We start from the raw sequence: 27,776 nt of genomic DNA, 5'->3' as shown, positions 1-27,776 counted from the left end.
GCTGGAGCTGATGAGCACCCTCTCAAAAAATTTAACTACAATATGGCTGCAGACATACCACAAGAACTGTAATTGGTGAGCTTGGGCTGCTGGTGTTTACAAGTTTCTGATGCCAGTAAAGATTGTTGATGGTAAAGGGAACATGGAGAAGTTTGAAGTTATCTCTTGCTGTATGACAAATATTTTCACATCAAAATCCCTGACTTTTCTCTTCCTGTAATTACATTTTTATGACTCATCTGTGTGTGATTTGGGACAACTGGCTAACCTAACCATCATATAAAACCACCCTTGACCATTAGGATGTGAGTCATAGCAGCAAGAGGACTAGAAAGAGGCAGTGGTAGTAGCTAGCAAAGCAATATTTTAAAACCTGTATTTCCAAATTTAGTGGGTGATGTCTAATTTAATAACTTCTCCCCTTGTCCTCCTCCTTCTGAACTAACAACATGGGTTAGGGAGGTGTCGGTAAAGACAAACAGCCATGATATCCCGAATAGGATATTTGCAAAGTCACACCCACTTTTGAGCAATCCAATAAAATCTGAAAGTTTGTACGTCTAAACCCGCCTCATAAGTAGATCCCACCCACATAAAACAGTTCACTTGGAAATACACAACATTACAAAAGATGCTTTAACTTAAGCTTCACTGTTATTTTAAAAAGGGGCACAACAACAATTTAGTATTGAACTTTGACAAAGCTGAGACAGTTGATTCATTGACATAAAAATGCTCAAAATTGATGCAGCAGAGGTCAAAATGTTCCAACCTTTAGTCACTAGTATCAGTCAAGCTCCAAAAACACTAGATCCTACACTTCCCATAATGCAGCAGTCTTTCATTGCCTGAAATCATTTCTGTTAAGAGTAAATAATCTCCAAGTCCAAGCTGAGATAACCCAGATGACATCATCAGGGTTATTTTCTCCTCCAGAGCCTTTAAAGGCATTATACAACAGTACTTCTCATAATGAGTCAACTAAACTTCATGAAATTGGTGGAGTGCTCCTTTAAAAATGACTAAACACGTTTGTATTTACTGCTCTAGGGAGCAAAGTCTTTTATGGTTCAATCTCATTATCCTGACCCCATATTACCCATAACCAAAGAAAAAAAAACTACACAGGTTTCCTCCAGGTGCACAAAGAAAGCACAGCACGGCTTTGTAACATTAAATCTACCGTTGCTGTGGTGCTACAACAATCAACAGGTTATATTCTCTGCTGAGCTATAAATCAGTTCCTTTGCCAGAGGCAGGGTGAGTGAGATTGCAATACACCTCTGCAAAGAAACATAAATCAGGCTTAAATCACCAGCTTGCCAAATGTCAACCAGATCAAACAAACTGGTATTCTTCTGTAAATTACCTTGAATACTGCAATTATGACTAAGCTAATATCTTACGATGTTTATTACTGCTGATTTTAACACTTTCTCACACACACAGATTCACAGACAGAGCATTTGTACTTGTAGTTGAGACCTAATGTTTCCAAAATTCTCCTTAACTGACCCCTTGAATAATTTCAAAATATGATAAAACATTTTTCCACATGCAAACAGTGTATATTTGAACATGCTTGTAGTAGCTGTTCAAATCAAAAGAATCTCAGTTGAAATATTAAAAACCAAAACACCATTTTTAAATGGCTACACCGTTATATGAAGGGAAAAATTCTGTTGTCCAGATGTCTAGGGCATTATTTTTATAATCTTGATAATCTGTAACCTTGATAACTAGAAATTAAAACATGTGCTTGTGCTTGAGTAATACTTGTGTGTGCATAGCAGTTTTTAAATGATGGCTCCAACATCTTGCCATTGTTTATAGCAGAGGGAGATGTCAGTTTCAGTGGAGCTTCAAACACTGACCTGATATGAAGGATCCGGGTGGCATCTGACTGTAATTGGCCCCTCCCATGTGGAGGGCACTTGGGGGGGCAGGGGTGAAGGGGGCTCCATAGTTCTGAGGGGTGGCGTAGGGTCCGGGAGGTATGGGCTGTGCAAAGAAAAAAAAAGGCTTTTATTTTCAGGAATAATGCACCTAAGGGATGTGGATGCACAAAAACAAGAAAAATAAGACAAGCTGCTTTTTAGTTATGTAAGCTGACAAAAAAATTTGCTGACTAAGCAGCTGTGGAGTGAAAAAGCACAGGTGGGTGACAAGATAATGGGCTCGTATTTTCATTGGCTGTCCTCCATGTATTATTTTTCCACTGGGCGCAGGCAGCTTGAACGGGTTTCAACTTGTGAGTGTGGCTGTTAAAATGTGTTTGTGTGTTTTAATGTGTATGTGTGTGTTGTGTGTAACAGCAGGCTGCTGACCGGGGGTGTGTGCGTCTCAGTGCCCTTGCTGGCCAGTCGGCTGAGGATGCTCCTCTCGGACATTTGCAGGCGGGCGGCGATGGGCGGGACTCTGGACAGCGTGGCCGGTAGCCGAGTCACATCGGCCTTCATGTCACTCAGCAGCTCCTCCAACTGGTTCAACACTACAATAACAACAACAAACAAATAACTATTGACTCATTGGAGGAGACATAGTACTTCAATTTTGATCCATATTTTCATATCTTAGCCTTTACTTCCTGTTTCTTTTAGGTGTAATTAATTTATGACACTTTATTTTGAAGGAGCTGGTAGGTATTCAGTTACTTCAGTAGCCACATAGGGAAAGTAAATACAGGTAATATAATTTAATTGAATGTCCAGGGTCATTTCAAGTCAAGAAACCATCAGAAAGACACTAAAAAAATTATGTGGTCAAATATCATTTACGAAGTCTGAACATCGTCAGTTTTTGGGGGTTTTTATGTCCAAAGAAGCCCATTTCTCATTCTCTCTTTTGCAAGAAATTTCTGTTCCCATCCTTTATTATTTTGCCTTTTCAGTCATCACATCCCAAAATGGAATTAATCAACAATGACAGACTAGCAGCATTGCTTTGCAATTTGCTAAAAATGTTTATGAGCATTCATGAAGTTCAGCGCCATTGCGTGCAGAAATAAAAGACAAGAACAGTAGTGTGGTGAGCATGTTATCCTTTCGACAGAACAATATAAACATGGACAGACTTGCCGGGCAGGCAGTGAGGAAATGTTTGGAGCTATCACTTAACATCGTGTAAGCTTATCTACTTGGCTTAACTGAAGTCTGCTCCAGGCAGAGCGATATGGTTGCTGCGGCAGGAAACACGGTGATTGCACAACAGAGCTGGTGAGATGTGTTGATGATGTGTATCCCTTTCATTGAACGACTGTGATTATCTGTCCACTGATCTCTCCCATGTTCTCTAAATCTGTCGTGTCGAAATGTGTTTGGCTCTGCTTCACTGTTTGCCTTTTTCACACACTGATTTTTTTTTCTTTAATTAACTGTATGAGCAGATTTTAAAAACTGAAGATTTTGGCCCCATTTATTTATTTTGGCCTCTCCCCATCGTCCCTGACCTTTGTGCAGGACAGCGTTGGCTGGCTTGTTGCCTGCCAGCGACTCCTTGCTGAGGTGCTGGTGTGACTCCGCCAGGCACTCCACTTCTGCAAAGCGTGCATTGAGTGCCATGGCTGGGTGGCTGGGGTCCTGGGTCATGTTCAGGTAGGCTGCCCGCCGCAGCTGCTCTTCTATCACTAGTGCCTGCTCCAACAGCTGGAGAACAGGGGGTGGGGTGGGGTGGTCAGGAAAAGGTAGACAGGGGGAGGAAGGGAAAGCATTAAAGTAAAATGTATGTTGGTGTTTCTGTACACTTTGGGCTCAAAAATGGCAGTGCTGCATGGAAGATTTGCACTTCAACACACAGGTATTGTGTCAAAAAAAACATTACAGCACACTCATATTTAGTCCCAGTTGGTCTGCAATGCCTCATACCAACAGTTACTATGCTGTTTAAGTCTTCATTTTTATGAATTGTTAGAAGATAGCAAACAATGTATCTGCACAATCAAATCCTCCCATTTAATTTAGATTTTTCTCCCCCCATATAAAAGCTTTGACTACAGCTTCATCGTCAAAGGTGTTTAAAATACGTTTTCATATGAAGTACTAATCAATTCAGCTTGGAAAAAAAAAACTTTAGAAAAGCTTTGAAGACAGGAGATAGAAATAAAACTTTTTAGGTTTGATCTTTGTTTTTATTGCATGGGGAACAACAGTGTCCATCAACAGTGCACTCAAAGAACGGGTGTTTTTAGTGGTCTTACTGAGTTTGAGTATAATTTCTGATTTTGTCAGTTTTCCAGCGTGAACACACAACATACTCAAAACTGCTTCGAATTGGTACCACATGTCAGACTGAACAGGAACTTTAGTCTTAAGATTTGAAGCATTTCTCTCTGAACAGAGAGGTACCAAATCATTCATTCATCCAGTTCGAACAAACAGGGTGAATAAATGAGGCATCAAACAAGGGAGGCTTGAATGTTCCTTATCTACTGCTTTGACTTATTCTGATAAAAATCTTGCCAAGAAAGAGCAAGAAAAAGTAAGATTAGAAAAAAATTAGTTCAGGGAAGAAATATTTCTACCCAGTCTTTCCTCTGCAGGTGCTCCTGCAGACTGCACTTGCATTCAAAACATTTCCTGAGTCCCCACATCAAACAAACATTTCAGTATGTGCAAACCCTCCTCAGAGCATGAGTTCAAGAGACTTTATATAACTTAAGCTCCTCCTCTGCACAGCTGAATTCACTGAGAGGTGTCACAGTGCACAGCTGAAACCACTGATTGCACTGAGAAGTGTTCGAAGCTGTTGATGATCTGAATGAAAACTAGGACAAGATAAAAATCCAAACTTCCAATGAAGAAACTAAATTCACTATTAATAAAAATCATATCATGAGCTACTCAATATAGTGTATCATACAGGGTCCTCATTTTCACTCATCAACTGACTTTGAAGACTTATAATAAAGAATCCCTTCTTAGTTCGAAATCACGAACATCCCTAAACAATAGATAGAAATAAAATAAAAAATAGTACAGATTATATTGCATTTAAACAGATATATGATAATACTCTCTGTGGGAATTTTGTTCTTTACCAGAGACAAAAATGACAAAACGTGAGTAAAAAGACTGTGAAACACAAGTCTGTCTTCTTTGTACGAATCTTCCCCTTTTGTCCCCTCCTCTCAATCTGAAAACTATTCAAGTAAGTTCATTCTTTTTTCCGGTTGGCACAGCAATGGTAATGCAACCATTTCATAGGAAATCCAACTTCATACAGTAATTCAGTTCCGCATGTGTGTCCAGGAAAAAGTGTAAACGTGTTGCAAAAGACGTTTAGCACGTTACACAACCAATTACAACTATAACATACAAAGGGGAAATTGGTGTGAAATCTTTTTATTTTGTGCTGTCTTATGCATTCTTGATGTCAGATTTTCAAAAGTAATTTAGCAAGAGAGATAACAAGAAACGACAAGAGAGAGACAAAGAAAGAGATACAGTAAATGAGGATGTTGAGGGCAGGATCTGAAACATGTGAGCCAGTCAAAAACAGGATGAGAGCTCTTCCAGAAGTGCAGCGGTCAGCAATACCATCCAACCAATATGTGGGACTAGGGGCATCTGTCATCCGACCATCAAACAAGTCAGGTGATCGAAGACACTAAGATAAGTTACTAAAGTAGTTTGCTTACATAAAAGTGGAGCTTGATATTGCAAGTCTTTTTTTTTTTTTTGATAGAAACCAAAATGTGTCTCTAACACAGAGAAGTGAAAACTGTCAAGTGCCCAAAGATAGCTTTGAATGTCTAGTCACTGAGGTCCAAATCTACTGACTAAAAAATGTTTTTTTTTTTTTTGCCAATTTAAGACAGTTTTATCTGGGAAAAGTTATTATCTTTGACATCAGAAGAACTTAAGTATCTTTTGAAAAGGGTTTGCAGAAAACCACATTCATTTCTCAAAGAAGTAAGTAGTGCTGCCCAGAGGGCGTATACTAACCTCTTGTCTTATTAATACAAAGATGGTGGAAGCTCTTGGTAAGTGAGCAGATGTCAATGCTAATGTTGGCTATGTAGCGATAGCAAAAACTTGTATATAGCACCTTTAACTTTTAAAAAAAAGAAAGAAAAACCCTCTTTGTCTCTGCTTCTGAAAGTCAAGATGAAGCCATAGCTGTGTCCTGTCTTACCTTGAAGCGTCGAGCCAGAAATTTGTTCTTCATCTCTAAGAAGTTGCCTTTATTCGCCTGCGACTTGAAAGGCTCATTGACGATGGCGAACTGGGGATCGTTCTGGATGTCCTGCCACCGAGCGTAGCCATGACTGGCACAGGTGTCAAGGATTGTGAAACAGCAGTAAAGAGACAGTATGAAGCTACACTACCTTGGCTTTCCTAGCCAACTTCATGAATATAACATAGAGAAGTATTCAAATTAGCTTAAAAATCGTGTAAAGCAGTAATACTCATGCCTTCTGAGTTAGTCACGCCACAAAATGTGCTATTAACTACCCAGCTAAATTTGAATAGTTAAAAAAATCGGCAAATACATAAAATTAGGTTTCAAAATCATGATAAAATAAGCAGCGGTCTGCTCTGAGTCGCTGGGGGCGTGTCCGCTATAGCGCTGAACCACGCCCACTCTGACGCTGCAGCACACTGACCGTTAGCTCCCTGTTAGCATCCTGCTAGCACTCTAATAGCACCATGACCTGTAAAACAGATACTAGCAGCCCTGAACAAACGTTCATGTTTGAGCCACCAAAGGATACACACGTTAGACACACACAGAGAGACAGTGAGCAATGTGGGCGAGACAGGGGGCGGGACGGTGGGCACGGTCGGTTCGGCCTCATTAAAAAGTGACAGCAGATTACCGGTGGATTCCCGTCGTCTCCAGTGAAACCTTGTAAAACTAACCCGAGTGAAAAACAAAAGCCGAACAGAAGGAGCGCCGATATTAACGCAGCGCTGCTATTTATAGCGGTTATAATCTTAGGGGCGGGGTTATGCAGAGTGGTGGCTCCAGTGCCTCCTCGACCATTTGAGACCCGCCCATAAAATCCTGAAAATTAAACTGATGATAAATTGTGAAACGGTGGAACTCCACAGTGCAGTACCGGTGGATCCCCGTCGTCTCCGATGAAAACTTATAAACTAACCAGAGTGAAACAGTTACTTAATCCACCTCCTCTTGATGCCTTTGAAATTTTTAATGGTTACAGTGTTAGGGGCGGGGTTATGTTGAGTGGTGGCTCCGGTGTGTTATCGAGCCTCCGTTTCAGACCCGCCCGTAAAAGACATGAAGCAGGTGGAAAAAGTTAGCCTTAGCTAACTTCAAAAATACGCCTAACAGCCCCTCTAAAGCTCACTGACTACTCGTAAAAAAAAAAAAAAAAGACAATTTGTGTTACTTAGTAAGCTTTGGAGGTGTTTCCAGCTCCTTCCAGCAATGAAATAGTTTGTAATTTTGGAAAATATGCTTATATACTTTCTTAGCACAAGTTAGATGAGAGTCCATTCACTCACACTCATTACTGTCCGCTCAATATTAACAGCCCACCATGAGGACAGGAGAGAGAGAAACAGGTGGTCTAGCTCTGTCTGAAGTTAACAAAATCTGTTAGTTGTTTGGTGAATATGTTCACAAACAGAAGTGTGAGCATGTTAAGAAACAATCTGTATCCTTGGTAGGCAATGTCTGTGCAGAGCAAGGCTAGCCTTCAAATCCCTCCAGTCTTTATGCAAAGTTATGCCACAGACATGAGAGTGGTATCAATCTGCTCATCTAAAAGAAAGCAAATATGTTATTTCCCAAAATGTTGAGCAATTTCTTTAAGCTACATGTGGAATTTTTAGGGTAGTTTATTTAATTTTTATCTTAAAAGTAAAATTGCAGTTATTTTAGCACAACATGGATCTCAGGTGACTTCTGGAGCAAAGCATTTCTCCCCTCTTGTTTCAGTGTAACATGGCCTCAGCATTAACTTGCAGAATAATGAAAACAGAGTTTTATGTGAATGCTGCATGGCCTTAATTACCATAATAGAGAGAACAACATGAACTAAATGACCCACTACATCAGCTTCCAGCAGACACAGTTTGCTGTTTACTGAGCTCTGGCTGGCTTGTTGACTTATTACGCTGGGTTTCTGCGGGGCCGATAGAAAAATAAACACACAGGGTCATCGCCCGGGCAACTGCTGTCAAGGATACATCACAATTCCCGCCAGCAGCCAGAAGTCGTGTCTGCGGTGCCAGATCTCGTTCATCTTCCCCGAGGAGATGGCAGCCCGCTCTTCGTTCTGCCAAAGAGTGTGCAGCTCTGTGGGGGTGAAGCCAACACAAGGTAAAAATGAGGTTGGTCTCAAAGTGCTTAGTTAGCTAAAACCTGGCTCCAGGTGTTTCCACAGCACGCAGAGCTTTTCTGGGTTTGTGATCAAGGTGGAGATTATTTTGGCTCACTGTTGCATTTTGTACAGTAGCTCTGGAAAGTGAGGCAGATGGTTATTTTTTGTTTGTTTTAGTAGTAAATTTTCATGTTGTTTGGACTGCTTAGTGACTTGTTTGCTCAACCTTGAAAGTTATTTTCACCTTTTAAACTTAGTCTCAAAGCTAATCTTCTCAATCTTTAAATAGAGGTGTCTCTGCAACAATTCCAAGGCTGGGTTTTGAATAATTCAGTACAGTTTATATCTAATTTATCTTTTCTTGAAACATTAAGGTACAAGACACAACAGCACTGTTTGTTTAGATCTTGCATTTAGCACTTTTTGTCAGAAGCTGAGGGAAATCAGAACAAACCCTGACTGTAGGAAAGTCAGGTTTACCCTGCATATAGTCTTAAAATACATTGTGTACAGAACCATATAGGTCAATTTAATCTATTCCACATACACTGCAGGTAAATCAGTACTAACCAGTAAAGCCGCCATCTGCAATGTTGAACATGAAGCGAGGTCGCTCAGTCGGAGGCCTCCCGTTACCCTTGGGTGCCTCCTCCTTAGCTGCTTTGACATCTTTTCCAGCATCTTTTTCACCTTTGACTTCCTCTGTTATTTAGAAAGACAGGGAAGGTGTTATTTAGCAGAAGACTTGTCTTTATGTATTTACGGTAGCATATTATCACAGACAGTCAGAGGCACCTTTCTTCACGTCAGCCAAGTCAGACTTTTCCTTGGCATCTGTCACCTCTGTCGCTGTGGGTATGTCTTCGCGCTTTTCTTTGTCTTTTTCTCTCTCCTCCCCTGTCTTCTCTCCTTCTGCGGGAATAAACATCACAATTAACGCCAACAAGGCCTTGGTGCATTGTTCCGCACAATCCTGCTTCATCTGTTTTTGCACGTCAGATTAAATCTAACTGGGTTATCGACTTATCAAGTTTCTTTTCTTTTATGTTCTGTTGTTTTTACCTGATTTCTCTTCTTTGAACTCTGCGTCTTGCTTTGACGTCTGTTTTGTCTCCTCTTTACTCTCCTCCTGCACTTTATTCTCCTCTGACTAGTGGCCGCTGGAGCGTCAGTTGTTTCCTTCCTCTCTACCTCCTTCAGGTCGCTCTCGTCTTTGCCCTCAGTTTTTTGACCAGGAGACACACTGTGCAGTGCGTCTTTTGTTGAGGAGGAAAGCTGTGAACAGTAGCACAATTAGAAATCAGTAAGTTGGTATTTACTGTATTTTGCTGTTGTATGGTGAAAACCAGAAATCTTAAACATCAGGTTTTAATCAGCTTGTAAGGTACTGCATTTTATTTTATTTCTAATATACCACATCACACCAGTGTTTTGTGTGTTTTTGTCTTTTTGTTATTCATTTCATACACTTAACATCTTTGATAATCATGCTGTTGTGTTTTGATTGTCTTGTTCAACCTTCCAGGCAGCCGCATTTTTCCATTTTTGTCCATGATTTGGTATGAAAATGCAGCTGTCAAGTCAGAAAAGCAGATTAATTTGAATTTGCCATGCAATTATAATTTAATGTTTGACCTAGAATGAAGAAAAACATACACAAAAATAATGTAAAATAAATATGTTCTGCAGTCAGCGGGTTGACACATGCATGCAGTTTTACAGAGATGCAAAAACAGAAACTTAGAAAAAATTTAAATTAACAGCAACTGGTTAATTAAGCAAATCTTGTTAAGTGGCCACTCAAAACCACAAACTAGAGATGTTTTAGTTGCTGAGCGTCTTGTGTTTTGAGGACAGTGTCCCACCTCTTCGGGGTCTCCAGTCTTGTTGCTGTCCACCTCTTTCCCCTCATCCTTCTCCTTCACTTTCTCTTTCTCCGACGGGGCCTCACCTTCCTCTTTGTCCTCCTCCTTCTCTCCCTCTTTTCCGTTCTTTTCTAGCTTGTCTGCTGGAGCAGGGGTCGCTGCACATGGTCACACAAACACACACACACATATCACTGTAGGTTATATTCAACCCTGACTTAATCTGATGGCCTTACATGGAGCACCCCCTGCTGGATCTGTTGTATGTATGTTTCATTACCTGGCTTGGAGGTGCACGGTGTGTTGTTATAGCTGGCAGTCTGGGGTTGGCGTGGCGGTCTTCACTGTGGGAGAGGAGGCCCTGGAGGAGGATTTGTCTATGTTGACCTCAGGCTTGAGCTCTGGAAGACTCCACCGGCCGTTGATGTGCTCAAACTCCTGGATCTGAACACAAAAACACCAAACACTGAACAACAACAACAGAAAAGCTTGGCGCACACTTTACCTAATTGGCCCTTATTTAAGCTCACCACTCACATGCCCTTTTTTGCCTGGCGGTACATCATACACTCCCTGCGGCATAGATAGCAGATCAGGATGTTGACAAGTTTAAACAAGTTGGACTGAAAACTGGATTAAAGATGTTTGGATAAACTAAAATAAACTGACAAAGTGAAAGTGGCAGAACAATCACAACATCTTTTGAAATATATATTCCCTAGAAAAACATCCCTGACATTTTATTTAAAACCTGAGAATGACCTACTATTTCATAAGGACACCCTGCTGATATGGGAGTAATTTAAATTATAATCCTTAGGATTTTCAGAAGGTCAAACCTTATTTTTTGATACTACGTATAGTTGTTTTCAGAAAGTAAAACAACAGAAATTAACTTTCTGTGTAGCATTTGTCGCTGTTGGTGGCAGAGTCCGCCATTCCCGAGTTAACACTGTAATTTTATCCATCTCGCTGTTTACTGTTTACTCTGCTACAGCAGTATCAGAGCTGTATTAAGTTACTGCTAAAGCAAACAAAACACTTCCCTCTGCCGCTGCTTCACATCAAAGGCATTCAACCAGTGAAGCACAGTTTTCATTGTGAAGCAGTCACAGGAAAAGCAATGTACTTGACAGATTTGTCATGAAGGTGACAGGATCATTCAACAAAATGCATCTACAAAATAATACAACTGTCATTTTCAGCATTTTTTTTGACAGTTTTCAAGAAGGAGCAGCCACAGTGAGCTGTACATGAGTATAAGTATTTGCTGTAGTATTAAACCACACACGTGTTGTTGCCATGGTAACTGCCAGTGTCACCAAGTCAATAAGGACAGAAATCTTAAGGATCAGAACTTTTTAAGGGTCAGAACTTGCTTTGTTGACCACATTTGTCTTGACCTAGGAAGGCGAACAGCTTTGACCTGACCTTCTTCTTGACGAGGGACATGACGCCGATTCGAGTGAGGACCGGCTGGCGACACAAGCCCTCCCTCGGAACACCATCTGCAAATGTTTCCGCGCCGTCAGCCACTGGCTCGCACAAGTGACGCATAAAGAGGGACACGTAAGCTCTGGCAAAGATGAAAAAGCGATATATTAAGGTTTAAACAATGGCCACAAGAGGACACAATGTTTGAACAGTTTCTATCTATATTTCCCCTTAAAATCTGTTACTTACTTGAATTCCTTTTCAGTCTTGCCCCTGAGGTCTCTCACCAGCCACTGAGAGGAGAAGGCGTCCTGAGACGGCATCCCCCAGCGCATCACTGCGTTCAGGAAAGCTTTACGCTGGCGTGTGTTAAAGCCCAGCACCTATTGATGGAAATATTATGGATATTCCTGAGTAACACTGGCACTGCCTGGACAGTGGAAATAATACCAGAGGAAGAAAGCTTAGCAGACAACCATGTATTTCTTTAACTTCTCAAGGCTTTTATTGAATAGATCTGACTGCTTAATGATGCTAAAATAAACTCTGAATCCTAACTTGAACAACGTGGGCCATTATAATCACGTCCACCATTATCAGGATGATAAATGAGCTTGGAACATTCAGAGTTGCTGGAGATGTAATAGCTTTGCTGCCATCTCCAATTTAGGATTTGTTAGATTGTTAGAAAAATATCTGAGGTGCAAGTTCACTTCAAATTAAAACTGACAGATTCCAGTAATATCGCAATAAAAACTAAATGCCCGACATGAAAGCAGGATTGGTTCCACAGAGATGTACAGACCTCAAGGTTGCCTCCAACTCTGGCCAGAAGAGGAGGCAGAGGTTTATCCTTCTCATTCCTCAACTGGCGACGTGACTGCCTTCGACCTGTGGGTAAAAGCAGGCAAAGGAAACACTGTGAAAATACACAGAGGAATAAAGGATGTAAGGAGAGGGAGATAGTCAGTTTGCTGTTTGAACATTTTGCAGACTTGCAGTTTTCTTGACATTTTCGGTTAATAGACCTGCATCAACCAAAAATCAGAAACTTCTGAAATGCTTGGAGTGTTTTCCTGTCTGAAGTTGGAGGTGGATGGCGGTTTGCATTTTTGGCAATCTGACTTGTTCGACTCTGCCAAGCAACTGTAACAACTAAATCAATTTCAAACTGTAATTCAACACAGACCTGAGTGTGTGTGTGTGTGTGTTACAGCAGCCATCTTTCATCATTCATGAGCAGCTCTGCTTGATGTCTCTCTCCCTCCTGTTTTTAAATCTCTCCTTACCTTCTGGGCGATCGTCAAAGTCCTCGTCCTCCTCCTCAGAGCCCACTGAATACTCGGACTGGTTATCTGAAATGTCAGCATGCCACTCTGAAACAGCACATGGTGGTCTGTCAATAGGCCAGGCCCATTCACCTCCACTGAGCAGTAACTCAAACAGAAGACATATCATCTAGAATCCTACAATTTCTAGGAGGATCATATTATTAAAGCAATAAATTCTAGTAATAAATAAAAAATACTGTGTTTTCCTTTTGTACTGCTGTAGCAATAATTCTTAGGATCATGTGAAAGAGGCTTCATTTTTTAATTCTTGGCTTCCCAAAAGAATCTTGAGCTCTTCTTGTACTAACATGATCCTAATACTGAGGCGTCATTGATAGAAAACAATTCAAAGGACTTTACTCAGCTTACATGAGCTTTTTAAGACTACCAGCTCTAGACCCAAAGCCTACCTTGGTCTTCCTGTGCAGCGTCGTTGTAGTTGACAGGCTTGCGGTTCCTCTTGCCTTTACCCAGTTTGCTCGCGAGGTCCTCCTGTTGCTGCTCGTAGTGATGCCGCAGCAGTTTCTCCCAATAATCCGGATCCACGTTCTCCTCCTGTTTGATGATCTCCCGTTCGATCTCCTCGATCTGAAAGGTCAAAGGTTAGAAAAGGTGGAGATTATGTGGCTGACCAGTTAAGATCTAAAATCCTAGATATTTTGACACAACTCTCTGGACTCTTACTGGGCCTTGGGTCATTTGCTGTTGGGCTGCATCTTTCTTCCTCACAACAATATACAGATTTTTTTTATTGAGCAACTAATTATTTTCATTCTTGGATAATCTGCTAATTATTTAAACAATTAACAGTTTAATCACTGGGTCTAAAACTTAAGAAAATAGCACAAAAATGTTGGTCACAATTTACTAAATTAAAAACAAGGAAAAGCACCTTATCCTCCTCTCGGACCATGTACTGGGCCACTTTAAAGGAGCTGAGGTACTCGTTCATGTTCTGTACGTCCGAGTCGTCCGTGGCGTCTTGGCTTCGGTCCAGCAGCCTCTCGATGGCAGTGCTGTCATAGTGGATCACGTTGCCCTCGTCCTCAACTTTATCCCCCGAACTGTTCTTCATACCTGCCACATGTGGAGTAAAAAAGTGGAAATGATTGGTCCTGTTCCAGCCCAATTTCACAAATAAAAATGGTCTTGTCAACCAATAAAACCAGAATAAGACAAGTGCTCTACTCTGGCCAAATCCTTCAAGGGGAAAGGACATTGAAGTGAGTGTGTTTGACAAAATAATTTCATTCAGGAGAAGAAGCCTGCCAACTCCTCCCTATTAGAATCAATCTCTCTCCAACTTTGACCCAAAACCCAACATTATTACATTTTACTGAGGACCCTAATTTCATTTGACAAAAACATTCAGTGCAGCTTGTCTACTTCTAATTTTCACATTTAACAAAATCTGTTTTCACCTTCTCCCTCGTCCTTGAAGAGCTCTTCGGTTCCAAACTTGAGGATGTCGTCCAGTTCCTGTTTGGTCATGGAGCCGGCCTTGGACCCCAGGCCTGGCCGGACCACCAGGTGAGTCAGCATCATCTTCCTCTTGGCCACCTGGGTGATGCGCTCCTCTACGCTGGCTCGGGTCACAAAGCGGTAGATCATCACTTTGTTGGCCTGTCCGATTCGGTGGGCTCGACTAAACGCCTGTGCAGAAAGGGGCAAAGCCAAGAACTGAATACAACTGGAAGGTTTAAACTTTGATTCAAGGATGTTTATAAAGTGGATAATCATTCCCTTCCACAGCAACCACTGGTCTGTGGTACCTGTATGTCGTTGTGAGGGTTCCAGTCAGAGTCAAAGATGATGACGGTGTCCGCTGTGGCCAAGTTGATGCCCAAACCTCCCGCTCTGGTGGAGAGCAAGAAACAAAACTGACAAGCACCAGGAGCTGGAGGAAAAGAGAGAGTTTGAGAAACAAACAGCCAATAACATGAATACTCTTCCTTTAATGACAGAATCCCTTTGATATTAGTCATTTAATAACAAGAACGTTCCATCTTTCTGGTGTTAATATGGTTTCACTTCAGGGGATAAGTCAAAGTGGTCTGAGGATTTTGATATCAAGCCTGTTTTATAAATCTTTAAACTTGAGAGTCATTATCATTTTGTGTTTTTTTTTACCTTAACTTTTAAAAGGTTCTGGATATTTTTTAATTAGTTTGAAGTATTAAAAACTATTCAATTTAGATTTTTGGAACAGTTTTGAGTAAACTAAAATGTCTGAATTGAAACATTCACTGCCATATATACAACAGATGTTCAATCTCTGATTAAGAAAACTTTAAAAATGTCAGTTGACAGTATTTCACCAGTACTCCTAATGTCTAATTTAAAGTGATATCATACAGAACTCTTTGCTGAAAAGTTTTCTGTTTAGGTATTCCTATCAGAGAAGTTTCCCTGTGTGGCTCTAATGGCTTGTTACGATTTAATATTAAAGAAAAGTTTGCCTGAGGTGGTAAATGCACTCGCACCAACTTCACGAATGCATCACTCACCCACAGGCTATGATTCATAGTGTATAATTTAATGGCATTCATTGCCAGCAACTGTTTTGTGATAAGGCCAACTTCCACATGAAAACAAACTTAGCATGCGCCACAGTGTTCATCATCCTTTGCAATGCAAAGACATCAGCAACTGGTATCACAGCAAAAAGACACTCTGTCATTATGACACTAATTCTGCTAAACTGCAGGTAATTCTCTGTTCTCATCCCTTTGCCTGATTCCCCATCTTCTTCCATCATCTCCTTTCATTTCCCTCTGTTCAGCAGTGGAGGAGAATGAATGAATCCTCCATCACACTTCACATAATCTATTATCACCATATCAATTCATATCATCATACTATATTAATGTATATTTCAGGGTATAATGCATTTTCTGGGAAATTGGCTGAGAATGTGTTTAATTTCATTTTTCATTTTGGAAATAAAAAGACCAAATGTCTGTTTTTGACTAATTCGGCAATTCAAATATCTGACAAATCAAAGTACTTCATCACTTTGATGCAAAAATCATATAAAAATGCAATATTACCACGTTCTAATACATCCAGAGATATTTAAGATATTAACACGTGTGACAAACTCTCTACCAGATAAATTTAAGATGTCTAACAATATATATATATATATATATATATATATAACACCCACCCCTTCTACTATACTAACATCTTCAATCATCCTGCCAGGACGTTTAACAAGGTCTTGTTCTCATCAGAAATGTTATGAAGGATGCAGTATTACTAAAGTATTTTGTGTTGTGCTGTGTTACCTTCTCATTAGACATTTCTTTTGGATTTCTGCTTTGATAAGCTAAAGCTTCCCTGACTGACTCTTTCTGCATCTTTATTATTTCTGACTGAAGAGACAGTTTATGATGATGGTAGCCACCAGCAGAGGTCATGGACAACTTACTGCACCTTTAATGACTGCACATTATCCAGTATCTCACCATTAAAGCGGTCAATGGCCTCTTGTCTCAGCGCTCCTGTGATGCCTCCATCAATTCTCTCATACTTATAACCTTCATAATCCAGGAAATCCTCTAATAAGTCCAGCATTTTAGTCATCTGCGAACAGAGGAGAGAGAGAGGGAAAGAGAGCTGGTGATGCGTGTGTGTTTTCATGTATACTTGATTACCCACGCACACACGCACAGCTGGAATCACAGTCTGCAGCTGAGCCGTCTGGACGTGTCATGGGACTAATATACCATCTGTGAAGGGGAAGTGTCCATCTGGTGTGTGTTTGTACGCTTGCCTGTGCTTATGCATATTTTATGTGTGTGGCTGTGTATGTGTGACCATGCGAGTGTGTGTACCTGTGAGAAGACCAGCACTCGGTGCCCCTGCTCTTTCAGTTTCCTCAGCATCTTTTGCAACAGCAACAGTTTTCCAGAAGCCTTAGTAAGGGCCGACCCCTCGTAAGCACCGCTGGGTGTTTTTTGGGCTTCCTATAAACACAAGGAAACAGTGCCACAATGTAAATAATCGTACACGTCTTTTAAGTTTGTGCTGGCACAATGTGACAATTCCTGCACAACACTCTTGATAAATTAATGAAAAATAATGAATAATAAATAACAAATGACGGTCTGCATCTCAACTGTAATTTTAACTTGATACATCTTTAAACAGATGCGGTACGAAAGCACTACCTTACATCACCACAAGGTGTCACTGCTATGCAATGTAGGAGTGATACAAAGTAAAGCTTAAAAAACTGAAACACAACCAAATAAAAAAAAGTGTATTAAAAGTGTTTGTTTGTGTGTGTGTGTGTGTGTGTGTTTATCTCTTATCACCATGGAGGCAACAGGGAAGAGGTAGGGGTGGTTGCAGCACTTCTTTAGGTCCATCATGATGTTGAGCAGGGAGACCTGGTTTCCTCCGCCTTTTGAGTTCAGAGCCTCAAAGTTCTTGGTCAGAATCAGCTTGTAGTATTTCCTGTATTTAAAACACAACAACAAAATGATGAAATGATAACCTTGGTGCCATAACCATTCAATGTATACTGCATTTAACACAAAGATTAAAATAAACTTCCTTCCTTTGTTTCCTCTCTACCCTCCATTGTTCAGTTATTGGTGATAACATAAAACACTCCAGAGTTTGAGGAGGTGTCTCACTTCCTACTTCACAATATAAAGATATTAAAGGAACCAGCCATTATCCTGCAAAGGTAAGTATAAAGGACTCAATGAAGCACTTAAAACCATTAATCAGGAGCAAAAAGAAGATTTTTGACCCATGTCTTTTTCAGTTTGGGGCATGGTTCCCACATAATCATGGTCCATTTCTAATGAGCTGCAATGACTCCAAAGAAAATGTTTAGCTCAAACAGCAGCCACAGGGCCTTTTAAAAATCCAGTAATCACAGCTAATTAAGCATGGTTTATGTAATTTGGAGGTGAAAAGATGTCAGGGCTTCTGGTTTAAAAGTTGGCTAAATTTGATAGAACAAAATGTTTGTTTTAACAATATTCCAGTGACTATTTGAACATGGAACAGGTCGTATAATAAATCTGATGAAACCTGAAACATAGTCCTTGAATTGAATTGCTGAAATGATGGCTAAATATTAAAGCTCAGAAGGTTTTGTTCTTTAGGAAACACGTGCCAGAGTTCTCCACTGTTGGCCACTGACATCTCCAAGTGCTTAAGTGGCTGCAGCAGAGGCATGTAGTGTGGTTATTTCAAAATATCAATCTCCAGCCTATATCCGCATTCCCCCCCTTCAACTCTCCCCAGTGTCGTACTTCTGCATAGGGCTCAGCTCCACTCTGACAATCAGCTCGGTCTTGGCGGGCATGTTCTTGAAGACGTCGGCCTTCAGCCTCCTCAGCATGTGAGGCCCCAGCAGGTCGTGGAGCTTCTTGATCTGGTCCTCCTTAGAGATGTCGGCAAACTCCTCCAGGAAGCCTTCAAGGTTACTGCACAGAGACATGAACCGGATAAAGTGACAGGTAAAATCTGGTTGCACTGGTAGTAATTAGCACTTTGTTTAGGCACATAATTGTTTTAGATTCCCAAACTTGGCAGGAAAAAAAAACATAATTTTGCAGACTTCTTCTTGAATACCAGTATGTGTGTATTTGTGTGCATGTGTGTGTTTGTGAAGTCCTACTTGAAGCGGTTAGGCGTGAGGAAGTTGAGCAGGTGAAACAGCTCCTCCAGGTTGTTCTGGAGAGGAGTTCCTGTCAGCAGCAGCTTGTGGTCGATCTTATAGTCATTCAGACGCCTGAAAAACTGGAAACCAAGAGGGGAAAAAGATTAAACTCTCTGTCATACATCTAGCATTGTTTTGATATACTTCAAAATTATTTTCCTCCTCATGGGATGTAAAGATGCTACATAAGAATTCTATTTGTTAGTTATCGCCTCATTTGTCACTATTCACAGCAGTTACACAAGAGCTTAACTGATTTGATCAACACGCCGCAGACTGCTGCTGCTGTTTGATATGTTTTAATTGCCTTATGGGTTTATTGTTTTTAATATACTGTAAGAAAATGGTACTGACACTCTGTGGATCCAGTGAAATAAAGTAAACTGAAAGCTGAAGTAATAAGAAATTGCAATACCAAAACTCCTAGATATGCCACAGGGAGTAAATCTGAAAACAGCTTTTTCATTACATACTTTGTCCACCAGAGAGCAGTGACATTACCTCTGCAAAAGAGGTTGTGTTTTTGTTCCCGTGTGTTTTGCTGGTTTGTTTAATTATTTGACAGCAGGATTATGCAAAAAACACAGAACCTATTTGCACCAAACTTGGTGGAGAGATGAGGAATGGGCCAGAGAAGAAGCCATTAAATTCTGGTGCAGACCCAGTCAAAAGGGCAGACATGACAAATAAATAATTTGTTATCAGACTACTTCCTTTTTCTTTTTCTATTATGAGAGCTCAACAGTCGAGTTGGATAGTTTGGCCTTGGAGGAGTTATGGACTCTACTGAGCGCCACTGAGTTTTTCAACTGTAATATATTTTTCCTGTGCATATTATGTGAGGTCAACGATGGAAACAAGACTTCGTCTTGTACGTCTTGAGTGTTATGTCTTTTTTCAATCATCAGATAAATTAGTTCATTCATTATGGTCAGTTTTTAAAAAAACAAATTTTATGGAAGTGTCCATATATTGTTATGGAATGGTTCACCTATATATTATATTGACACTAATTAATGCACACACTGTAATACCTTGGACTGGTTGTTCTTAAGGCGGTGAGCCTCGTCCACCACCAGACAGGCCCAGTCGATGGACTTGAGCGCCGTCTGATCGATGGTCACCAACTCATAGGAAGTCAGCAGCACGTGGAATTTAATAGGAGCTTCTCTCTGCAGGAACAGAAACAAGGGAGAAAGGTGAGCAATGTCTTTGTTTTCTTACATTACAGTGATCATGATTTAAAGCTTTGTTTTTTGTTTTGTATGACATGTGGAAACATGCATAAATTTGGCAAATTAACAGAAAAATTGCTTGAAATAATTTTTCCTCATATCCTTTCTGGGCTTCTGTAAAAAGGCAATGATAGCACAGATCTACTGGCCTGTTGATCTCCACCTTCCCCCGTACTCATATCTTACTGTGTCATCTTCTCTTTCCTGTCCTCCCCTCTTCCTCACCCTCAGTTTAAAAGCCTTCTTTCCTCCTTTGACAGCAGTGTCGTCAAAGGAGAACTCGTTCTCTCTGATGATAGCTCGACTGTCTTTGTCTCCCGTGTACGTCACCACGTAAAAGTCGGGCGCCCACATCTCAAACTCCCTCTCCCAGTTGATGATGGTGGAGAGCGGAGCGCTGACCAGGAACGGGCCCTTAGTGTGACCCTGAGGAAAATCCAGACTTGGCTTCAGTATCAGCATCCACAAAGAGGTGGAGCAAGACAATAACAGAAACATGCAGTAGCAGTACCTCTTTGAAAAGTGAGTAGAGGAAGACAATGGTCTGGATGGTCTTGCCCAGGCCCATCTCATCTGCCAGGATGGTGTCTGTGCCCTGAGCCCAGGAGAACCGCAGCCAGTTCAAACCCTCCAGCTGGTACAGATGCAGCGTCCCGCCTGTCGATGTGACAAAGTCTGGCTGCTCCTCGTATTTTATCGTAGGCTGGGAGGACAGAAAAGAAGATGAGAGATTTTAAAAAGTTTCACAGTATCACAATTTTACAGGATCCACCTGAATTCTTTTCAATTACACTTGCTTTATTCAGTTCAAGGTAATTAGTTTTGTTCTACAAGACAAATATCAGTCCACTGAGGAAGTATAAGTGTAAGTTTTGAAAATTAACTGTACATTTTTTACAAATAAAGGGAATATGTGTAAAGAAATTGACATATAGGTAGTATACAAAAGAGTAATATTAAAAGTTAAACCAGAAAGAAAAACAATACAGTCACGATACTGAAACTACAGCTACAGTTAACTCACATCAGTGACCGGTGAGGCCGGAGACTCCTCTTCACCCTCCTGGTTCTTGTTCCTCATCTTCCTGGGTTTGTCTGGATCCTCCTTCATTATTGCATCCCTGTCGAACAAAAGACAAGATAGGTAAATATTAGTGATTCATGTGTATATGGGCGCATGAATCGAGTGTACTAAATAATTATACTATGCATTAACCTACAGTGAGTTTCCACACAACTCCCCTAATAAACCTTCAATTCAATGAAAACAGCTGAAACAATAGCATCTCTACAGCCTACTGGCTTCCTGTAATGAATGTGCCAATGTATTTTTGAAATATTTTGACTTCAGTTTAGAGTCATCATCACAGAGTGAAGATTAATGTCATCAGTCCTACCTGTGTCTCCAGTAGTTGGCCTTGTAAATTGCAAAATCAGGGATGTCCAGGTCGTCTCTCTCCCAGGTACACTGGTCATAGGTCAGGTCCCTCCACTTGACCAGGTAGTGGTACACCCCCTTCTTGTCCACACTGACAGGAAGACAAACACAGTATAGACAATCAGAACTCACATTGTGATGATTAATATGTACTATGTCAATCTTTAAACTTTGCGATAGGAATAGTTCCTTTTTAAGATACAGTAAGTAACGAGGTAACATTTGATGTTTAACAGCAACATGTGTTCATACATGCACACAGATTTTCGTTGTTGTTTACCTGTGATTGATGATGCGGTGAATCATCATCCACTCAGGTTTGATGCCGTATTTGTAGTACTTGTCTTCCAGGATGGCGTACTGGGGATCCTTGGCCCTCCTCTTTTCACTCTTCCCCACTCCGTTCTCGTCCTCTCCTCCCGAGCCGTAATCCAGACTGGGAGGCTCATCCATGTCTGTTTTCCTCTGGTAGTTTCTGTACATCACTGAGTGGAAGATCTCCAGCTGGAGGAGGAGAGAAGACAGGGGAGAGAAAGAACGAGTCTCCATGTGTCTTTCATAGTCCTCCGTTCTTGTATTCTTAAGTTAATTCTGCTTAAAACATTATGAAAAGAACTTTTTTCTCATTTATAAAAAGTTTCCGGTCTTTTCCTCACCTGGAGCTCAGTGATCCATGTACAGTGCCAGTAGGACTGTCCGACCAACTTGACAAAGAACTCCCTCTCGGCTCTGCCCTTCATGGGTGGTGGTGGTGGGGCGTCCGGTGGGGCATCAGGAGCCGGGGGAACAGGGATGGGAGGCGGAGGCTCTCCCCACCGCCAGTGGAGGATCTTCTGTACACGACCTTTGATTGGTGGACACTAGAGCCAGAATACACAAACTAATTAGATCCGAATATGGTCATTTATTTCAGACAGCTGACTTTATTGCGCACATGGGAGCATTTTGCCTAAGTCAGAACGTCCAATAATTTTAACTCATTATTTGCCTATCCTGTCTGAATATAAAGGCCTTGATGCAGTCTACCTCCATCATATATCAATGGGTGACTTGTAAATCCTACATTTGTGGGCCTGTAAATGGGTAAATCAACCTCTTATAGGCAATATAACAAGCAAACTATATGTGCTGAAATCAAACAGAGCAGAGGACAGCAGGGCAACTAACCGTGCATCGTGGACACAACCACTCTCCATTGGGGATCTCTGGCAGCGGTGGGTTCAGACAGTGGATGTGGTAGGATGAGGTGCAGGTGTCGCAGCACAACAGCTCGCCTCCGTCTTTACACACCCGACAGAACTCCATGTGGTCGTCATCCTCCTCCTCTGCCCCGGTGGGGATCCCAACCCCGATCTCTGATATCACTCTGTCCTCACTGTCCTCCTCAAAATCCTCAAAGTCCTCGTCCTTCGCTTCCCACTGGATTCCCTCTTTTTCCTGAGAAAGGATGAGAATAAAGTGATTCAAGTAAGAGTATGGAATATGTGAAGATCTAAAATGAATTAAACTGCTTTTGATAAAATAAACTGTCAGGGTGAACCCAGGTTAAAGTTAAGATTTCCTTTTTGCTTTTTAGAAATTTCAAATAAGAGAATTTGACAAAAGGCGGCCGAGCTGAGAGGCAGCTTATGATAGGAAAGAAAGAGGAGAAAAGTACCAAAGGCTGAAAAAGAGGCTATTAATGAACAATGTGTATTCATGATTATAACAACACTGCCAGAGGAATAGCTTACATATCTGGAAGATGTTGGGATTAGTCAATGTCTAAATCAGCCTGCTGACAGACAGAGAGCTAAAAGTCTGGGTGGGTGGGGGGGGCATGAAACTGTGGCAGCTGATGGACATTTCCTTTGTGTACAATAAAAGACAGATGTGAATTGTTTTTGCGAGCTTGTTTTGCAAGCATCACGAACACACAGACCCCAAACGATGGCTGCGTCAAGTTCCACAACTCACTGTTTCACCGTCTGATCTGCAGTTCCTATGAGGCTCTTGCATGAGCTGCTTGCATGTATGACATTTATTTTTGAAATGTTCAAAATGAGTGAGAGAGGAAATTACCTTGTGCTGCAAATTGCAACTTGCACGTTGCAGATTTTTGGTTTGATTTAGATGAAGATAAAGCATCTGAGCAACAACAGCAACCACAGATAACTGACAGCTGGTCATAGATCTACATCTTTGAATAAACTTGAACTTCTATTTATCTGTTTAATGGTGTTTCCTTACTGTCAAAACTGCCTAGTAAAATGCCAAAAGAAAAGCTTAAAAAAAGTAACCATTTGGCAGAACATGAACTCTGCCAAACACCTGCCTATACCACATTAAATCCATTATGTGGGGAATTTGAGATTTACCAACTTGGTAACCCTGTGATAGACGATGCGTACTGCACCCGACAAACCCACACACACCTGGAGACACTGAGAACAAAGGCCTTAAAGCAACACACAGAACAACCCTGTGATTAGCTCATAAACTCAAAGATTCAGTAATCACATAGAGAGCTTTAACGATTGGTCAGTGTTTCTTCTTCCTCTGGTAGCAGTGAAGTCAGCAGTTTCAGTCTGGCTTTCCTGAAGTGATGATATACTGCAGATCAGCTAAACTGAGCTGAATAATCAAACTCGTTTCGTCACAGGTTCAGTATAAAGACTGTGCTCTTTGTCATGGTAACCACAAAATGATCATTCAGTTTTATTTGTGACATTACTCAATAGATTTACACCCACAGCACCACTTCAGGTATCTGTCTTTGTCTGGCCAGGATTGTACGCCAGCTCTCCACTCTGATTTGTGATGCAACTACAAAGCTTCTATTCATCTAGTCGAAATAATAATAATAATAAAAAAAACATTTAACTGTTTTTTTACTGAGGTTTGACAAGTAGCCATGTTGCTTGGAGATAAATATGTGAATAAGGATGCAAAGCAGGAACATACGTGTTTTTGTGTAGTTGTACTCACGCAGTGCGGGCAGCTCCATTTGCCCTCAGGGGCCTTGTCCAGCTCAGGCTCAAGGCAGACGAGGTGGTAAGCTCTGGGACAGGTGTCGCACAGGATGATCTCTCCCCCCTGCTGACACACCTCGCAGTAGTCCTGATGATCAGTCTCATAGCCGTCCCCTTCCTCTTCACCTGGGACTGGAGGTGGGCGAGAGACGACACAGAGGGAAAGACAGGAGACAGAAATTAATAATTACTTAGATATGTCTGAAACTGAGTTTAACACTAAAAGATCATTTAAATCAAAAACATACATGGATTTTGCATGGATGTACACCTGTCCTGACAACCTAGTGATCGAGACAAACTGGGACCAAATAAGTCAAACCACTCTCTCCCACTTTCTAAGTATGGTGTAAATAAGGATCTTGTCACTTTTCACAACCATTTTATGTGACCTGCTGCAAAGCAGTTCTGTGTTTTTGTTGGTAGTTGCAATCTTATCATCAAGGGTCATAAAAAGAAGAATCCCAGAAACTATTTTCCACACCTGATAAAGACAAAATCTCCTGGCGATTGCATCACTTATTCTTTATTTTCTTTTTTTTGTGGAGAGAGAAGGTAAATTTTGCCACAATTCCCATATATCAGAATTTTTAAATTGTCATCTCCTCCCTTTGGGTGTTCACTCTTATCTCTTATCTCCTTGAAAACAGGGTTGTATAGGACCACATTCAGTGGGTCCTCACAGTACAAGAGTGCTCAATCCAACTGAGTTTTGTCCCGCAAAATGAAAATGAAATTCCGGTGTCAGGTACGGACACTTAATTCATTCACAGAGAGCAACAAGTGGTTTGTATAACCCATAACTAAAGCTGGAAAAATCATTATCTTTTGCCTTTTTCCTTCCTCATGTTAAAGCAACAAAGACCTGGTAGGTAAGAAAATGTTTAGTTAATGTAAATCTCTTGTATTTAGTGACGAATGGTGAAAAACATCCTTTCATAACTCTGCAGAGAACCATTTTAGTGTCTGAAACAGTTAGGTTGCATTATTCCTTTGGATTCCAAAAAGTTAAAGTAAACTTGACACAGGAGTTATCAGATAGATGTGGACATGCTAGGCTGCATATCATTTATAATTATGTGCTGCACATATAACAAGCAGTGTTGCTTACTTTTCTTCTTCTTCTTGGCAGGCCGTCCTCGCTTGTTCTTCTTGACACGGCCTGAGCTGTCAGAGCGAACCGAGGAGCTGTGAACGCTGGAGTCCTCCTGCTCAGACTCATCCTCGTCCATATCCTCACTCTGACAGGGAACGAGAAAAGAGTCGAAGGAGGGAGCAAAAAAAGGAAGGGAAAAGGGGCAAACAGGTCACAAAAACAGAGGAATGAGAACAAGAAGTGAGGCAATCTATTTATCTCCATCCATTGTTTTCAGTACACTGTAAAGTTTATACTCACTGAGCAGCTCTTCTTCCTCTTGGCACCTATGGGTGACAGTTTGATGCGAATGGGTGCCATCTTTTTAGCCTTTGCCAGAGCCTTTTTCTTGTCTGAAACTCGAGGGCTTTTACTGCGCTTCTTATAGCCAGGGCCTAGACAGATTACAAGATCAACATTTGACATTAAAGAGTGACAAAGTATTAGTACAGTTAGTTTATTGTCTTGTATTTGCATGAAAAGCACGACGTAAGCAAACAACAGCTGTCCATAAGACATTAGTATGTGTCAAAGATAGGTGTTGCTGAATCACGTGCCTCTGAAACTGCACACTATCCTGGTCTAGGGTCAGTCTTTACCGGAAACTATTACTGATATGTCTGCTTTACTCAAGAACAGTCGAAACAAGCACAAAACTTGCAGGGCTACAGTGGAGTTAAGACTGACCTTTGCCCTCTTTCGTCTTGGCCTTCCTGATTGGCGGAGGCTGCGGTGGCGGCTCAGGCGAGGCGGTTGCTGCAGAGACCTGCTCGGCAACGGCGATGGCGGCGGCCGCAGCGGCCGCCGCTACGGCAGCGGCATTGCCCTTGAAGGGGTTGTTAGAGCTGAACTCCCTCCATTTGGCCCCCAGGATGGTCATCATCTTTGACATGGGGATCTTAGGGTTCTTCTTGGCTATCATTGGCCTGGGTGTAAGAGGGTGGGATCATTGAAATGTTGTTGGGAGAGTTGATGTAACTATAGTCATCTGGTGGAAGAACTACTGGGACAATTTGGCTGAGAAGATGTTAGACTTTTTTTTGCATTATGGATTACTTCATCTTATCAGAGTCGAAGCAGGTATGAGTCAGCCATAGAGGCTGAGGCACAGGCTGCCGCTGACACACTGACAGCACTGCTGCATGGCTAGCACGACTAGCTGAGATGATGAAGACACAACTGCCAGAGGAAGACAGACTAAAATAACAGTGCTTGTGCTCCTTCAGCCCAAGCCTCCTGTGTTAGCATGCTGCTGGTAGTGGCCAGGTGAACAGTTTTCTGCCAGTCTGTGTGAGTGACAATGAGGAACAAAACATTAACTTCACTAACTTATAAAGTTAAACAGAAACAAATAACCCTCACAAACAGAAAGACCAGAGGACACCTGGAGAGGGAAGAGGCTTCCAGACAGTAAATCATTATCAACTGTAAGAAACTATTACAGTGGGCGTTTGTTTAGAAATCTTAAGTTGTGTCCTTTATCATCTACATTATTTTCACCATTATCATGAACACTATGATCAGGACAATCATATGTGATTCAGTAATGTTTTGAATATTCTGCTGTAACTATTAGTCAGTTTTGTGAACCACAAAAAAAGACATGTAATGCATATGACTGTACATACAGTGTAGGCTTTCAATAAGCAAACCTGACAAGCAGAAGCATAAACAACCTCACTCAAAACTGGCAACTTTTGCACACAATACATACAAGTACATGCAGGAACTGTGGGACAGGTTGTCTACACAGCTGAACACTGATGATCGTAGTTCTACAGAGACAACACACAGTCAACACAGTAAGCAGCTTTGATTCCTGAAATCCTTCCAATCAGTTTGTCTTGTTTTATCGCTGTGACTGAACTCAGCAACTCAGCAACTCAATCCTGCTCTGAGTTACCAGTATATTTAATAATACAGTTATTTATTAAAAACCAGATAATGTGAGACATTTAATCACCACACCCTCTACCTTTGTTGTTTTAAGTTGAGTCAAAACTCAACAAGGCCTGCAGAGGTTTGTTAAGTATGAAGACTAAACTGAAAGCGCAGCTTTTACTCTCTGTTTTATCCGTCTGTCCACAGAAACCTTGAAACAGATCTTTTTATAAACAGTCAGCCGAGCAGAAAAATGTGACATACCCGACAAAACATTTTCACGTAGACTGGGAAAAGTGAGCTTTTGCAAGGATGCCGTCAGCCTCACTGGGTGCTGCGTGGCAGTAAACTGGCCTCTCTGTAGTCCTTCATTTTAAATGTCAATACAGCCAATCACAAGCTTTGTCATTAACTTGTATTTATTTTTACTTGATCAAACTACTTCTCCATGATGAAGTAGAGGTTTGATT

At 41.2% G+C, this 27,776-nt stretch overlaps 1 protein-coding gene across 1 annotated transcript in view; it reads right to left on the bottom strand.

Moving 5' to 3' along the window:
• chd3 (chromodomain helicase DNA binding protein 3) overlaps nucleotides 1-27,776 on the bottom strand; it is a 39,065-nt gene that overhangs the window by 7,410 nt on the left and 3,879 nt on the right. Inside the window, 37 exon segments of the mRNA XM_018704275.2 lie at nucleotides 1,875-2,001; nucleotides 2,328-2,491; nucleotides 3,449-3,644; nucleotides 6,133-6,265; nucleotides 8,157-8,265; nucleotides 8,861-8,992; nucleotides 9,086-9,202; nucleotides 9,353-9,436; nucleotides 9,439-9,565; nucleotides 10,156-10,313; nucleotides 10,436-10,472; nucleotides 10,474-10,599; nucleotides 11,587-11,731; nucleotides 11,839-11,972; nucleotides 12,395-12,480; nucleotides 12,879-12,965; nucleotides 13,331-13,508; nucleotides 13,813-13,997; nucleotides 14,342-14,573; nucleotides 14,693-14,817; nucleotides 16,391-16,508; nucleotides 16,760-16,891; nucleotides 17,243-17,384; nucleotides 18,197-18,370; nucleotides 18,565-18,686; nucleotides 19,641-19,778; nucleotides 20,067-20,267; nucleotides 20,353-20,544; nucleotides 20,866-20,962; nucleotides 21,239-21,370; nucleotides 21,560-21,783; nucleotides 21,936-22,139; nucleotides 22,447-22,716; nucleotides 24,247-24,422; nucleotides 25,402-25,531; nucleotides 25,687-25,820; nucleotides 26,113-26,351. Coding sequence (XP_018559791.1) covers nucleotides 1,875-2,001; nucleotides 2,328-2,491; nucleotides 3,449-3,644; nucleotides 6,133-6,265; nucleotides 8,157-8,265; nucleotides 8,861-8,992; nucleotides 9,086-9,202; nucleotides 9,353-9,436; nucleotides 9,439-9,565; nucleotides 10,156-10,313; nucleotides 10,436-10,472; nucleotides 10,474-10,599; nucleotides 11,587-11,731; nucleotides 11,839-11,972; nucleotides 12,395-12,480; nucleotides 12,879-12,965; nucleotides 13,331-13,508; nucleotides 13,813-13,997; nucleotides 14,342-14,573; nucleotides 14,693-14,817; nucleotides 16,391-16,508; nucleotides 16,760-16,891; nucleotides 17,243-17,384; nucleotides 18,197-18,370; nucleotides 18,565-18,686; nucleotides 19,641-19,778; nucleotides 20,067-20,267; nucleotides 20,353-20,544; nucleotides 20,866-20,962; nucleotides 21,239-21,370; nucleotides 21,560-21,783; nucleotides 21,936-22,139; nucleotides 22,447-22,716; nucleotides 24,247-24,422; nucleotides 25,402-25,531; nucleotides 25,687-25,820; nucleotides 26,113-26,351 — 5,507 coding nt within the window.

This window comes from Lates calcarifer, linkage group LG14 (genome assembly GCF_001640805.2).
Source record: "Lates calcarifer isolate ASB-BC8 linkage group LG14, TLL_Latcal_v3, whole genome shotgun sequence".
Lineage (NCBI taxonomy): Eukaryota > Metazoa > Chordata > Actinopteri > Centropomidae > Lates > Lates calcarifer.
This window is presented reverse-complemented; position numbering and strand designations above follow the sequence as displayed.